The sequence below is a fragment of the Meleagris gallopavo genome, chromosome 5, assembly GCF_000146605.3.
Source record: "Meleagris gallopavo isolate NT-WF06-2002-E0010 breed Aviagen turkey brand Nicholas breeding stock chromosome 5, Turkey_5.1, whole genome shotgun sequence".
NCBI lineage: Eukaryota > Metazoa > Chordata > Aves > Galliformes > Phasianidae > Meleagris > Meleagris gallopavo.
The window spans coordinates 16,853,131-16,868,191 of record NC_015015.2 but is presented as its reverse complement, the minus strand read 5'-3'; the positions used below and the strand labels follow the sequence as shown (position 1 = coordinate 16,868,191).

The 15,061-nt window shown below is 41.6% G+C and overlaps 1 protein-coding gene across 1 annotated transcript in view; it reads right to left on the bottom strand.

The window, feature by feature from the left end:
• The window catches only part of ANO1 (anoctamin 1), a 71,596-nt gene that overhangs the window by 16,513 nt on the left and 40,022 nt on the right, over positions 1-15,061 (bottom strand). The window contains 6 exon segments of the mRNA XM_019615483.2: positions 1,777-1,859; positions 5,438-5,598; positions 6,905-7,039; positions 7,631-7,695; positions 10,779-10,820; positions 12,483-12,538. Of these exon segments, the coding sequence (XP_019471028.2) occupies positions 1,777-1,859; positions 5,438-5,598; positions 6,905-7,039; positions 7,631-7,695; positions 10,779-10,820; positions 12,483-12,538 (542 nt within the window).

The following is a 15,061-nucleotide window of genomic DNA, read 5'->3' as shown; positions in this document are numbered from 1 at the left end:
AAAGAACAAGGGGAAAAATATTGATTACTGAACTGTTGCAGACTTATATTTTCACAATTACATGAAACAAACACAGGCGCACTGGATGGTAGATGCTAACACAAGATGCTAACATCAGTCCACTCATGTTCCACGCTATGTATTGACATTACTGTAGGTACTGTATGACATCGGTGTCCCTAAAAAACACTGGAAGATGAGACTCTTTGTATTTTAGTATCCACTTGCGACTCCAGCTCTTAGCGAGATACTAGCTTAAGTTTCATCAAAATCAGAAATAAGGAGGGACTCAAATTCCTTGCTAACCTCACAACTGTATTACCTAGAGTTGCCTATACAAAACAAAGGATAGACTGTATTTTATTAACAGCTGCTGCCTTTGGCCACACAAGGTTTTAGCCTGGTAGAGCTCTAAACTTGGACGTGAAGGAGATGGCTATCGGAAAGATACAGTTAATCCTTTCTACTTTCATGTGTGCTATCAGCAAGCTGCCAAAAATAAAAGGGCAGTATAGCATGCAGCAAATAAAGCCCCATATTCTCTCCCAGTCGAATAGGTATAATCTAGCAAAGTGCATGGTAGAGCGGCTGCTTGTATAGTGTGCCTAAATATATTAAGGAGGAGCTAAATATATTAAGAGGAGATAATTTAACAGAAATCTCTGGGGGTGAGGGAAGCAATAACTGCCCAAGGCTCACCCAGCTGCACAGCACCCTGTCAAATCTGCGAGGCTTTTGTTTCAGGGGAACAATATTTGTTGTGTATCTACTTAGGACAGCTTGTGATATGACAAGTGCAGCCGTGCTCCTTTTAGTAACAACAACAGCAATGAATCTGGACAGGCAGGAAGCAGGGCAGTGGCCCCATGCCAGCTGTATGCCCTGGCTGGGATGTTGTAGTGCACGGGGTGACACAGGGGACCCGTACCCCTGCATTGTGCCCGAGGCTATGGCAAGACTGGCACTGCTGTCACTGTGCTACGGTCAGGGCAAGCAGGTACTGTTTGTGAAGTGGCAAATTTAAAAACAAAACTGTGTAAGGCAGGTCCTAAGCTGAGCATTTTATCTCCTTTTCTCCAAGAAATTCACTGATTTTTAATACCCTTTCTTAAATTTACAGACCCCTCTTTTTCTCCTTTCACACTACTTAGCACATTTATCATAAACCTGACTAGGGATTTTGTTGTTGTTGTTGGCATACAAAATAAATACCCCTCAACATTTGCATATCTTCCAATGCCCCCAGTGCTGCAAGTACTTGTCTGACAGTACCTTCTTAACTATTTGTCAAGTTATGGCTTGATTTGCATCATTCAAGAGGAATATTCAGTGCCTTCTTTTTTTTTTTTTTTTTTAAATACAATGCTGTATCTTTATCATTGTTTGATACATTCATTTCTGATTTACAGCAGTGCAAGCTGAACAAAGTTATGTGGTTGTTAGTACCCTGACAACAGCCAGGGAGTAATGCATGAGCCATATATTCCATGCATATGCTGCTAGGTGTGACCTGGCTGCACATTTATTAAAAAAAAAACAACAACAAAACAAACAAAAAAACACCACCAACCAACTGTGATTTTGTGGCTATACAATTATGTTTCTATGGCAACAATACATACTAGTCATAGCCTTGCTATAAAAACATCATACGGTTCATGTATGGGATTTTCCTGTCTTTTAAGCACCCCACAGGCCAAGGTTTGGTGGCTCGGGGCACGGAAGGACTCGGAGCACCGCGGAGCAAGACAAAGAGTCAGAACAGAAGGGACAAACCTCCTCCTCTTCAAACCCAGTCAGGTCCCACCTGTAGTTGAGCCGCATCTGCTTTCTCTTCCAGTGTTCCATAAAGGTAGCAGCTGAAACAACAAGTTGACAGTTATTTTGGTGTTTTACAAAGGTTCAGGAGTCGTATCAGCCCTAGGTATGTGCCAGCAATCTGTGCTAGCAGCCAACTTTTCTGTCTGTGTAAGCTAAAATAAAGGACATTTACTATGCCCACATGACTTCATGCAGAATGATGCATACAGCTTTTAAGAGGTCTAAGAAAGTCAAACACCCAAAGTTATTTAAATATTTGCATGTGACTAATAATATCGCTGGTCTTCATCTGTACGTAATTCCATTTGTAAGTCCAAACAAATCTGTTCTTCATCTACACAAAATATGATTGATTTAACTAGTGTTGTACTGTTGGTATAATTGTTCACTCAAAGATATCAAAATAAAGCATTTGCGTATTCTAATTCCATCCATCTAGTCATCATAATAGTTACATTGGTTCTAATAATCATGCTCAAACCCAAATACTTATAATATTGTTAAAGCTGCAGATGAGCAGAGTGCTAAAGAAGCCTGTGATGATTTTGGGTTTTTAATCATTAAAAACACTGAAATTTCGTTTTTTGACAAAGACAACTTCCAGAAAAGAAACATCACTAAAGCATTTCTTGAGTCACAGTGAAAAATCCCAGTCTATATCAGTCTCTCTGCCTCTGAGACTGAGTAAGTTCTCAGAGGACGTATTTAGATGCTGGGAATACACCAGCACTGTATGATAAATAAGCGATTATGAAAGAGCAAGACTATCCAGAAGTGGTGTTCCCAGGGGAGCTTCCCGCAGTGAGCATTAACAGATGTGCTCACAAACATTTGCCCTCTTGTTCAGGAAAAACAGAGGCAGGGAAAGGGCAAGAGAGCTGAACACAGAGAGGAGGACACCATCGTGTCCAGAACCCGGCTCTGCTCTTGGCACTTGTATTCCAAGAGTAACTTCAACCTGCCAACCTTTTGGCTGAGCCTCATCACTGTACTCATCCCATGTAACAGTCTCTTAAGAGAGCATGTCAGGGTCCCAGAGATCCCATCTCTTGCTGCTGGGGCTCCTGTCCTGCGGCCTGCAGTCTCCACCCACAGTGAGGAATATGGACAATGAATGACATGTTGTTCAATACTGCTACTAGGAGCTGTTTCGTGGCACTGCCTTACAAAGATGCAAAGTGAAAATACTGCATCTGAAATGCAGCCAGTTCATTTCAAAGCAGTGGGCGAATGTGCCAGGTATGCTGCAGTAGTTGAGCACAGCCACTCCACCACACACACCTCTGCATTTTTATACCTCATCTGGGCCCATCAGCATACACAGAGCTCAACGCTTCTCAGAGGTTATTATCCAAATGATCTTATCTAGATCCTCTGAGGTTTTCATGTCATTTAAGACCACAGCTTCATGCCTTTCGAAGTAGGCCAGTATCACTCAGCACCAGGTAAGCTTCCGGGCTGGCCAAGGAGTGCCTGCTTTTTTGGAGAACAAATAGCACTAGACCGAGGTTCATGCATAATGTTGAACCTGTGACAGGCATGGGTCAGTCCTGCAGCTGCTCAAACTCTCATGGAAGCAGAATTCTCCAGAACTCTGTAACATCGGCCCAGTGAACTGGTGGAGTCACCATCCCTGGAAGTGTTTAGGAAACATGGAGATGTGGCACTAAGGGACATGGTGGGGATGAGTTAACAGTTGGACTAGGTGATCTTTGTGGTCTTTCCAAATTTATCAATTCTACGAACAACATCAGAGAAAGACAGCCTGGCCAAGATGGCGCTTGTAGGAATTCCCTCAAACTTTGAGCAATTTCCTTGCCATGTTAAGGACATTTTGCTGCCTGAGCAGGTTAGATTCCATCTACCTCAGTTCTTCAACTGTACAGAAGCCTAATAAAACTCTTTTCAGGCAGAGGTGCTCATAAATGACACTGCAGAATGTACACATACTTACATACAGAGGGAATCAATTTCTCTTAATACCATTTCCTTAAGAAATAAATTTCTAGCTCCCTTTAGAAAAATTTTGAGAAATCTTTAAAAGTGAAGTTTAAAATAATGCAAATTCACAACCTTGTGGAAAACCTGATTTCAAATTCAAAATGACATTATTGAAACATTTTTTATATGATGGTCTACCAAAATCAAGTTTTACATTGACCTAAAAATAACTTGAGGAATTTCACATCCCACTCCAAAACTATTTCAGAGATTAAGCCTTATTTTGCACAGAGCACAAAAACTGGCTTCTTCCAACTGGCTTCTTCTGGGCCTTTGCCCCAGCAGGTAAAAAGTGCATGAAGGGATCCAGAGTTTCTTGCTAAGGAAAAGGAGGCAAACAGCCCTACTCTTTGGACAACAGAGCATTACGTGCCAATACCTGTGTGGGGATCACAATAACAGTAAGTGAAAGAGACCGAAACTGATACTTGACTCTCCACATGAGAACATCAATCTATTTAAAGCCTCTGACACGGCACCCAGCTTTGGGGTGTATCACGTTTCTCCCTGTGCACTATAAGGCCAGATGATCTTGAAGATCACAGGCACTCCTCCTTGTGGCGAGTTCAACCTCCCCAGGTCTCCAGCTTTTCCTTTGGACTTGCAGTGCTCCTGACTCCCCACTGCCCTTAAATTCCTCTGCAGGACAGCCCTTTTCCAAGGCAGTGAGCTCTCAGCATGAGTCCTTAGTTTACTGCAATTCAAATGAAGACATTGGTGAAGAAGACACTGCTCTAAGAGGAATTACACTGGCTTGTACAAAAATCAGTCCAGAGCAAACTTTTTGCACTTCTCTCACCAACACTGGGAGCCATTAGGCTGTCAAACTACACAGCTGAAGGTAGTGAAGCACATCCCTGTTCTCTGTAGCCTCTCTGTACAGGATTCTAGTTACAAGCATGGGCTTTGGACCGATAGTTCCCATTTATCTATCTAGACAGGTCCCCATTGCCTGGCACGAGGATGACCGTGGCTCATGTAGCCCTCTGTAACTACTCCCACAGAAAGTTTCACAATGCATTTAACTAAATTCTGCAGATGAGAAAAGAAAGGTTAAGTGACTTGCTCAAATACAGGGCCAGACGGCATCAGAAGAAGTACCTATTATGACACAATTCCCGGCTCATGGTCTGCATGCTTGATGTCTTCTTGCTGATAAACTTAATTGCATCTCGGAACACGCTCAGGAATCAATCTTGGTTTGTCCAGAGACGCTAAAGGCCATTACACTTCCCCATGGAGCCCTCCCCTCAACCCCAAAGTACATCAATACATTTCTTCTGTAATGCTCTAAAGTGGAAGCTGGCTTTGCAAATAGATTTTTTTGGCAAGCTATGCAATCTCATTAATGAAATTTTGACATACCATGCTGCAGTTTTATGACAGATGCTTAACAATTTCATTTGATATTCATCTTGAGCAACTTCTTGAATTTTAGCTTTCAGTCCAGAATATAAATTTGGGAGTGGCAGTTTCATGGCGGGGGCGGAGGGGGGAGAAAGAAAAGTCCTTTATATAATTAACTGAGTATAAATATACTGCTTTATCTCTTCTGCTTCTTCCTGTTATATCTTAAATAATTAAAAACTTAACATCAAGGCATATATCTTCTTACCCCAGAGAGCCATGAAGACTGAGAAGAAGACAGTTGCAGGGTTATCAAACAGATGACTTGCACGAGCAGTCGCACAAGCGGAGCTCATCTTCCAGTAACTGCATGTTCTGTCACACAAGGGACACATGGTGATATTGTTTCTCTGGTCACACATTTCCATACTGCAAAGAAGCAATACAACATGTGAAAGGCAATGTCAGTATGGCTCAACATCCAAGCTCTGACAGTCATTTCTGATGGGCCACTCTCCTCGGTGCAATATCTGTTTCTGATCTGAAGGACCACCAAACGCTACTCTTGTAGTCCTTCCCTCTCTTGGCCTAGTCAGCAACTTCATCCATAACCCATGCTAACAGAGGGGCTGAAATAGAAGATGCAAAAGACTCTATGCTTTTACAGAATATTATTGTTAAAAAAAAACAAAAAAACAAAAAACAACAACTTATTTTAAAATACTAACCATAGCAACAGATAAAGTACAAGGGAAATACTGAGGATCAACAAACTGGAGTTCAACAAATTTAATTTCTCTGTACTCCATCTGCAGACGACCAATAGTAACGTTTTTGACTTTCTTCCACTATTGGAAGCAGTATAAAGCAATCTTAACAAAAAAAAAAAAAAAAGAAATCTATTTTCTGATATCCATTAATCTGCTTTGTTAATCACTGCTCTTGGTTGTTGTACAAACTATGTAATTTTCATCTACAGCTGATGATGCACACAGGGCAAATAATGCAAAATCATAGGGCTTTATAATTATTGTAATAACAAAACGTACTGAAATTTAAAAATAGTGGGACATCACAACTTTGTTAATCTGACTGCAATTGCTTAGTTTAGACATACATATTCTTGATTTATCTTCATGTCACACAATACGCTTTTCAGCATTTTAAGAAGGGAGCACTAAAACCTATCATCAGCAGCCTTTTGTTAGTTTCATATAATGATCTGCATTAGAAAATAAAAACCCACACCTGAGCAACCAGCCAAGAATTAATTTTAGTACATCAGCACAGCTCAACAAAGTAACATTAACAATAACTGCTAATGATCTTAAGACGTGCTGCAGTTCTGGTGCCCACACTCGGCCCTTGGTAGATCTCCACCACTTACAGGAACAAGAACTGTGGGACTGCAGTCTCCCCCATCCCATGGAGCTCATCCACCCCCTTCACACAGCTCCCAAAGGATGGAACATGCAGAATGTGAAGAGGAACATGGACAGAGAGCACTCACTGCACTCTGACCAGCGCCAGTTGGCAGCCAGACCTGGGAATGCCATGGCACACAGACAGGGCACTGCAGGAGGCACGAGGAAAAGCCCAAGAAATGGGAGCCACAGTTTTCAGCTGTGCTTGCTTTAGTGACAGAGCATCTACACAGGTAACATTTTATTTTGAGATTCTAATTGCCTCAAATAATAGAAACATCTGTTGTATATTTTTTTTAATTTGCTTTTACCTCGGTATGTTCTCATCCACAGTTGCACAGCCATATAGGAAAACAATAATCCCTACAATGGAAGCTGGAATAAGCATTTGTGTATAAACTCCCAGCCAGGCAAAATATAGTCCAATCTTCTCTCCAAAGTATTTTCTGAAAAACATTAAAGATTTTTAAAAAGAGAGAGGAAAAAATGTTTCCTATTTCTTAAAATATAACATGGCTAAAATTATGAATCACAGCTGGATTAAGCATGGAGAAAGTAAGATCCAATGACCTGTGGGAATGTTTTCCTCAGAGGACTCTCTTTCTCATGCATGGAGTTAATCCAGTGATGCAGGCACCATGAAAGCCAGTTAGTCCAACTGAACATTGTTTTCCTGTGTTTGTGCTCTGTAAGTTGATATCTCTAGATGGTCTGAGAGCTATTCCTCTTACCAAAGCCCCTCATTTTCTGTAACACAGGTACTCCAGAGAGTCTCTGCTCTTAGCAAAAGTGAATGAAACACACAGAAAGCACTGAAACCCCACACAAACCTCCTCCCTGCCCACCCTAGCTCCCCTGGCTTCCACCGTGCTGGCTGGAGATGTATATGTGGGACTCCTACTTGGCACACAGATGCAAACATACACAGCTGCCTGTCCTTGGGAGCGTTATGGGGTGGCTCCACAGGACCCAAGCACTGCAGGGCACTGGCAGGCATGGCTGCAGTGCAATAATGTGCCCTCAGGGGTGGCTCTCACCTCACCAGATCAATGGGCTGGTACTTATAGAAGACTCCATAGCTTGCCCACTCCTCACACAGGAGCTGTAAAAGAGAAAGGAAGATGAAAGCTGAATCCCAACATGCAGGGCAGATTTCTCTTTTGCAGTGCTCATGCTTTGTGGTTTCAACACATAACTCAGATCTGCCAATATACATGGTCTGCATTAAGTATTAAAAGCAAATTTGATGATCTGGCTTGCTATAATGCAGTGATGAATTCTAGTACATTAAAAGGCTCTTCAGCAATGGGATTGATGGATAACTACAGCAGAGATGAGGAGAGCAGTCCTGATTTTATGACCCGCAGAAGGAATTTAGCAGAACATATAGGAAAGATGAACATGCTTTGAGTTAACTAGACAGAGAAAACAAGCATAAGTGGGTTTGTTTCCACTGCACAAATACTCAGTGTTCATCAAGAGGAGCTGTGCAGAGCTGCCTTGAAGCCCACATTTAGGAGATGTCAGCTTTAAACTACAAGTACGTGATGATTTCCACTCATCCTTTCGGTTAGGATACAGGCCAAGAAGAACAATGATCCCTATTAATGATTTATAAAATTGAATCTCTCATAAAAACAAGCTCCTCTGAGACCTTCAACTTCTCTTTTACTTTGTAAAATATATCAGCAGTGCTTCTCTGATCTAATTTTTAGTTCAGCTAACAGATTGAACAAGAAATCAATGTGTCTAATAAACACTGGATAAAAAGAACTGTTCTCACTGGCTACCTGTACCATCCTGCTTCTCCTGGGATGAGGGAACCAGCCTGTCTACACATGCTTTAGAATTCATGCCTTTCTTTTCAGCTTGTCTCCTGGGTTTAACCCAGTTATAAGAGATAGGGAATACATTACTGAACAAATAACTAATATTTCAAGGAGATAATCTGTTGGTCATTTCTGAAACCACTTCCCAGGCGAGAAGCCCAAGCAGGACGCCACTGCTCAAGTCTGTAGGCTCTATGCCTGTGGCAGGAGAAGCCTGGCAAATGCAGCCACGCTCCTTGAAGCAATGCAGGCCGAGCAGGTTGGCACTACCCTACCTCAAGCATCATACTGCAGAACCAACAGGGTTTCCAGAGCAGTTAGCAATTCTGCCAAATCATTGGTCAGATCTTCCAAGTTGAACTGCTCCATTGTGCTTTTGAATCACTCAAAAATACGACTTTCCTTCCATGGAAATGTGATGTCAAAAATAAAAGTGGACTATGGATTTTCCCCTCTTTCCTGAAAATAATTCATCTTTACTAGTTTCCTTACAACCATAAGGGCAGAAAGTGAAACCTGAAAGGCAGGTTTTTATTAAACATCAGCATTCTTGCATATGTGATTTTCATTCTACTGCAGGTTTCTTTCAACCATTTTCCCAAGAGTTTCAGCTCTGCTGCCTGTGCTTGGGAAACATGCAATGATTTGGACGATTCAACATTCACGTGAACCAGCTTAAATTTCTTTTTTTTTTAATTCCTTTTAATAGGATAAGTTAGTGCTGGAAATGAAATGATTCCTCAGTAAGCTCATCTGGCCAAGCCTATCAGGAAACACTAAATGAAGAAGATTTCGCATCAGTGTCATTTTTCACTTTTGTATGCTGCTTCAAACCAAGTTTGCAGTTAAAGTACAAATGAATTATCTCATTTATCTTGACATTTATCAGCTTGATATTCAAAGCATAGCTTCAAAGACATGATTATAGAAGATCAGTGAGCTATCCCTAAATATTTACTTCATTTCTATGTCTCAAATTTAATTTTGTTGTAAAAAAGGCACAGCCTGGCCTAGCACCGGATTAGATTAAAGAAAGCTTCAAGAAACCAGAAGAGATGTGCCAAAGCACACCAAGAGATTATTTGAAGGAATTAGAAGCCAAAAGCCAAGGTAAACATTTCAAAACAGACAGTGTACTTGTGAAATAAGTGCATTTGTGAGGTTAGTAGTAAAGACGGTAATCCAGCTGATTTACAAAACATGGACTTTCATCCATGTTTCATCATTTTTGAAGGGTGTATTGCTCAATGATGAAATGATAAGCACATGGTATTTTTAACACAAATCAATGGGGAGGAGAAGGGGTTGGAAATCAACAGTAGCTGTCTCCTGATGACTCATTTGCATGTTAGGCCCAGCAAACCTCTAATTTTGGATACCTATTTTCATAAGGCCAACACTGAGGGTTTGAACCCACTTCTCCTACACCCTGAACCATGCTTTTCCTCATGGAAACGTGGCTGTGAAACAAGTTGGAAAGTAAAGGCAGGTGCTGGTAGTCTAGGAGCCCAAGGTACGTGGCAATCAAATTCATTAACTCCTCTCATGAAGCAGAGAGTTCAGGAGCAGCCCTAAGCTCTCTTTTGACACACTGCTAGTGAGCTAATGTGCTCTAAAGGAGCATGGTCACCAGTGTGCAGAAATTCCACTCCAAATTTAAGAAACTGACATTTCTGCAAAGTGTGGGGAAATTTGCATTTTCTGATGAGAAGTATTCCCTCAGAATGATTACTAATCAGATGGTTTTTTCAGTATACATACACTAAAAACAATTTAAACTGCAGACTTATGCAGAAAATGATACAGTAATCAGTATACATCCATAGAACCACCTCTGGATGTGCTTGACATTAAAGCTTAAATGGAAATAAAAATTGAGTGTTTGTGAGGAATGAGCGAGTCTTTATCCTTCCCATTAGCTGACATGCCCACCTTTTGGGTCTGATTCTAACCCCATGTTCCAGAGTAGCAGCACATTAATCCACAGAGACTGCAATGCATTTTGCATGGTTGGCTGTGGCACAAAGCAGGGTTTGTGCTGGGTATGGATATCTGAAGATAGTTGAGCATATTCTCACTGGTGCAGACCTGAAGTTACAGCACCCTAACTTTAGGTGTTGTGCCTAAATGCTCTCAGTACTTGCTAATGTGGTAAGAAGTGCACTGTAACTAAGCTGTACATAGCCATACTGAGCTCCACATGAAGGCAAACTGAAGTGTTAGAAAGTATTCACATACTTCTACTGCATGGCATATTTGTGATATGGTGTGTGAAATCTTGGCAGTACCCAGATTCCAGCAGGTAACTTCAGGCTGGGACTTTCGTAAGTCTGTTAACCCCCTTACATCCACTTACTTTTCTGTCATTGGGTTCGACGTTTTCACCTTCATAGTCACCCTTTAAAGAAAGAAAACTCATGTCATTCAGTGAGTCACGCCCAGAGCTGCTATGCCTCCTGCACGCCCATGGATCCCTCTTGCTTAATGCATCAAAACCAGAAAAGCAATCTGTAAAATAATGCTGCATTTTAGGAGTTCATTTGTCATAGCACACTTTGTCTCTTGTCATCGGGCACATTAAGAAAGAGTAATGGTGTCCATCACTGGGGAAAAAGAAATGAATAAGTGATAAAGGTGGCCTAAAAATGTCAAGGGAAAGGATGCAGTATTTCCGTGGTGTCTGGGGTTCACCTCAGGCCACTTGACAGAGGAGAGAGCAGCTGAGAGAGCTGATCTGTACCCAAAGTCTCCAAACATTCAGGGCTGATTAGATCTGTGGAGCTATTTTTAAGTATGATAAAGGAGTAAATGAAGACAATAAATAAATTACTTAAAACAGAGCCTATCAGCAGTTATCTAAAGAAGTGGGGCCAGTACATGAAGAGAAGTTTATTTAACTGTTCTGGATTTCTAAGTGATATCACTGTAGCTTACGAGTGCCTGATGTTCACGATAAGTATCAGGCAGGCAACAGGCCTGTTGTGATTGCTGTTACCCGGAGATAAAACACTGGAGACACAGCAAACAGGACAGAAAACTAAGACAGCATGCTTCATTCACACGTTCCCCATGGGGCAGCCTGCACTGGGCTTGGCACTCTCTGGACACTTACGCAGCCAGCCCATCATGAGCAGTATTTCTGTAATGTCCTCTTGACATCCACTAGGCCTTTTTGCAAGGCTGGCTGAGGGTGTGTTTGACAGTTCTAGCCATGCCATGAACTTCCAAGGGAAGGTGTCACCAGCACCCAGCTGCTGTGTGCCTCTGCCTCACAGAATCACAGAACGGTTGGGGTTAGAGGGGACCTCTGCATCCATCTGGTCCAACCCCTGCTCCAGCAGGGATACCCAGAGCAGAGTGCCCAGGACTATGTCCATGCAGTTTCTGAAGATCTCTCAGGAGGGTCTATAACCTCTCTGAGAAACCTACATCATCACACAGCCAACACAGAAGTGCTGTCTGATGGTCAAAGAGAACCTCCTGTGCCCTAGTTTGTGCCCACTGGGCAACAATGAGCAGAGCTTGGCTCAATCATTTATGCAGCCTTCCTTTGGGTATTTTTACATGTTTATGAGATCCCCCGAGCCTCCTCTGCTCCAGGCTGAGCAGTCTTAGCTCTCTCAACCTCTTCTCAAAGGAGAGGTGCTTCAGTCCCTTAACCACTTTGACAGCCATCCATTGAGCTCTTCCCATCACGTTTAGGTTTGACATCACTCACCTCGACAGTATGAGGATCTCCAGCTCATGAATAAGCACCACCTAAATTCCCCACCCCTCCCAATCCTCTATATCCCAGTGAACATTATGGCTTAACACACTTTAACACCTCATGAAAGACATCACTTAGGATCATCAGAGGTAGGACAGACGGGGGAAATTCATTAATAGTGAGCACAGTGATGGAAACAGCCTGCAGAAATGACTATAGTCATCACACAAGCAAGCAGGAAGTTGTGTTCCCGAGCACCAATGTTTGGGATGATGCCATTAATGTATAACATATTAAAAACTGCTTGGTATCAGACAGTAGATATGGAAAATACATTCCAAGATCACTTACATCATGCAAAGGATATGCAGCACTGTAAACTCCATTGGCAAGCAGGCTGGTGATCCCTTGAAAAATAAAGGCATAACAGTTATTTACAATTTTGAGGCTAGACAGTTCCACTTCATCATGCTTCCTGGAGGTTTCCCTCAAAATAACAGCCATTTGGTCAGCTAATGATTTTTCTGCCATCTCATTCCTTTCCACGTGCTTTCATTTTTAATCATATAGGTTATTAAACATGACTCATTTTATGAAATGGAAAACTGCAGAGAGCAAGAAGAAGTCATATATATTTGAGAATCGAGAATTAGAAGCCAATGACTTGAAATTAGTCATTATAATAAATTACATTTTCTGAAAAGTCAGTTTGATTTAAGGGCAAGCCTGCAGATTTGAAAGCATGTAGCAGAAGGTTTGATCACAAAAAGAACATGGTTGCAATTGATGGTATAAAGGAACACACATACACAGTCACCATACACACAGAGCTTTGAATTTAGATTTCAGATTGATTAGAGAAATTGTAGGGAAAGCCTTTGCAAAGACCTTGGCGTAATACTTACCATATTTACCACATTTTCGTCTTTTATTTAAAAGGGCAGTTTCCTTCTTTCTTCCCTCTCCTTTCCCTGTTTACACATCCGTTTATTAGTTAGATGCATGAGCCTAAAAGCAGTTAATGCTTCATCTACAAAATGCATGGGGCACAAGGGGCAGGTTCTTGCCTCCCACAGGTCACTTGGCCAAACCAAGGCCCCCGAGGGTGCACACAGCCTCTCACACCCTGCTGCCATTCATACAGCTGCTGCCAGTGATGGAGGGGTGCCCACATCTGAGCGTGCCATGTTATTCATGAAGTTATGTCTGGTGATTCAACCAACTGGTCTTGGCTGTGGAACCAGAGCTACTTCGGGTCAGTTGGCACAAAGCCAAGCAGTTCTCTTTGTGCAAGGCTAAAAAAAAACAACCTATGGCACTGGGGAGAATTCAAAAGAACTCAAAAATTAATAAAAAAAAAAAAGAGTGGAAAAATTACGTGCTATAGCATGCTCCCTGCTGACCATCCACTCATTGCTACCCAGTGTGGGACAGCGAGCGTGAACCAGGAAGCAATCACTTCAGGTTCAGGAGCTATTTTTGATTGCTCTTGAAGTAAGAGTTTTTCAAGTTCAATAATACAATCACACTAGCTGGAGAAACTGCTCCAGGAGCATTTAGTATCCTGTAGTATCATTATTTTCCAAGTCATATTTAAAATTATGCAGGGCAATAAGTTGCCTGCAAATGTTTCCACACTTCTAGCACAAACAACTAGGGAACAGAAAAATTATCCTTTTAGGGCAGTGCTACCAAAGAGCTACATAATACCCTTCCACATACCAGCATTTAACAGTTATGATAGGTTCACATTTTCACAAATTTGCAAAATGAGTAACAAAGAGTGCAGTGTTCGCTGTGCTGCTGCCCTTTTCCAGCTGGACAAAAGTGTTGCAGCACTATCTGTGTTTGCTCAAATCCATCTGCAACCTTTGCTGGGTTTTAACCCAGCATTCCAGCGCTGTAACACAAAGAACTCGATTGAGTTATGCTGATTATATCCTCGGATGTGCGGGCCTAATGACATTTTTATTGGGTATACTTTGTGACCTTACCAGCCTATTGAATAAGAACAATCCAGGAATCCTAACACTTTACCTTCTTTTAGCCTCTGCCCTATTCAGCTAATCTCTAACCAGTTTCCCATTTTTGGATTGAAAAAAATAAAAAATAATCAAGCGAGCAACCAACTCTAAGGCAAGAACTCAAACTACACGGTCCTCTCCTTCAAGAGTGCACGTCCATAACTTCCAGTGAAAATGATCTGGCATCAGACTCAAAAAAAGGGTCCTGAAAGTCAGAGATTAACTTGGATTTTCCATGCTACAGGGAAATAGAACTTCTGTTAATATTGGCTGAACCCCAAGAAAATTTAGTGTATACGAGGACTCAACAATTGTACATTGTATGTTGTTACTTCAACAGAAAAATCCAAGCATGGTAATTGTTTCTCGTATAATTGTTCTTTATTATTTGATGGATTTCTAAGCAGCTGATGGGTCAATATTGAACAGAACTACCTGTAATTCAAGTTCCCATTGTTTTACTTAGCTGCTTGTAGGTAAATAAATGCTATAACAGACTTCAACAGTTATCAAATACCTTCTCCCACGTTCATGCATTTTTTCTTCATCCAAATATGTTTTTATTTGTCATCTGCTAATATGACAGGATATGAGAGAATACAGTCTTCCATCTTATATAATTTGGTTTACCACTGTTACCTTTGATCCCCCAGACAGCTATCTACTACTTCTGCCTCACAGTGTTTGAATTCACATTTACCCACATTAGGAATTTATTTCTTAAGGACACCAGATTTAGGTGAAATCCTAAAAACCACTGGCTGAGGCAGCATGAACTTTACCCACACTTGCCGTGAGGGCCAAGGGAAGGGCTGGCCTCAGGTTAAACTCACTTCCACTCATAACAGTGATTTGGGCAGTCACCATTCCACTCAAGTTCTTGCAAAGGGAATGCAGTGGCCCATA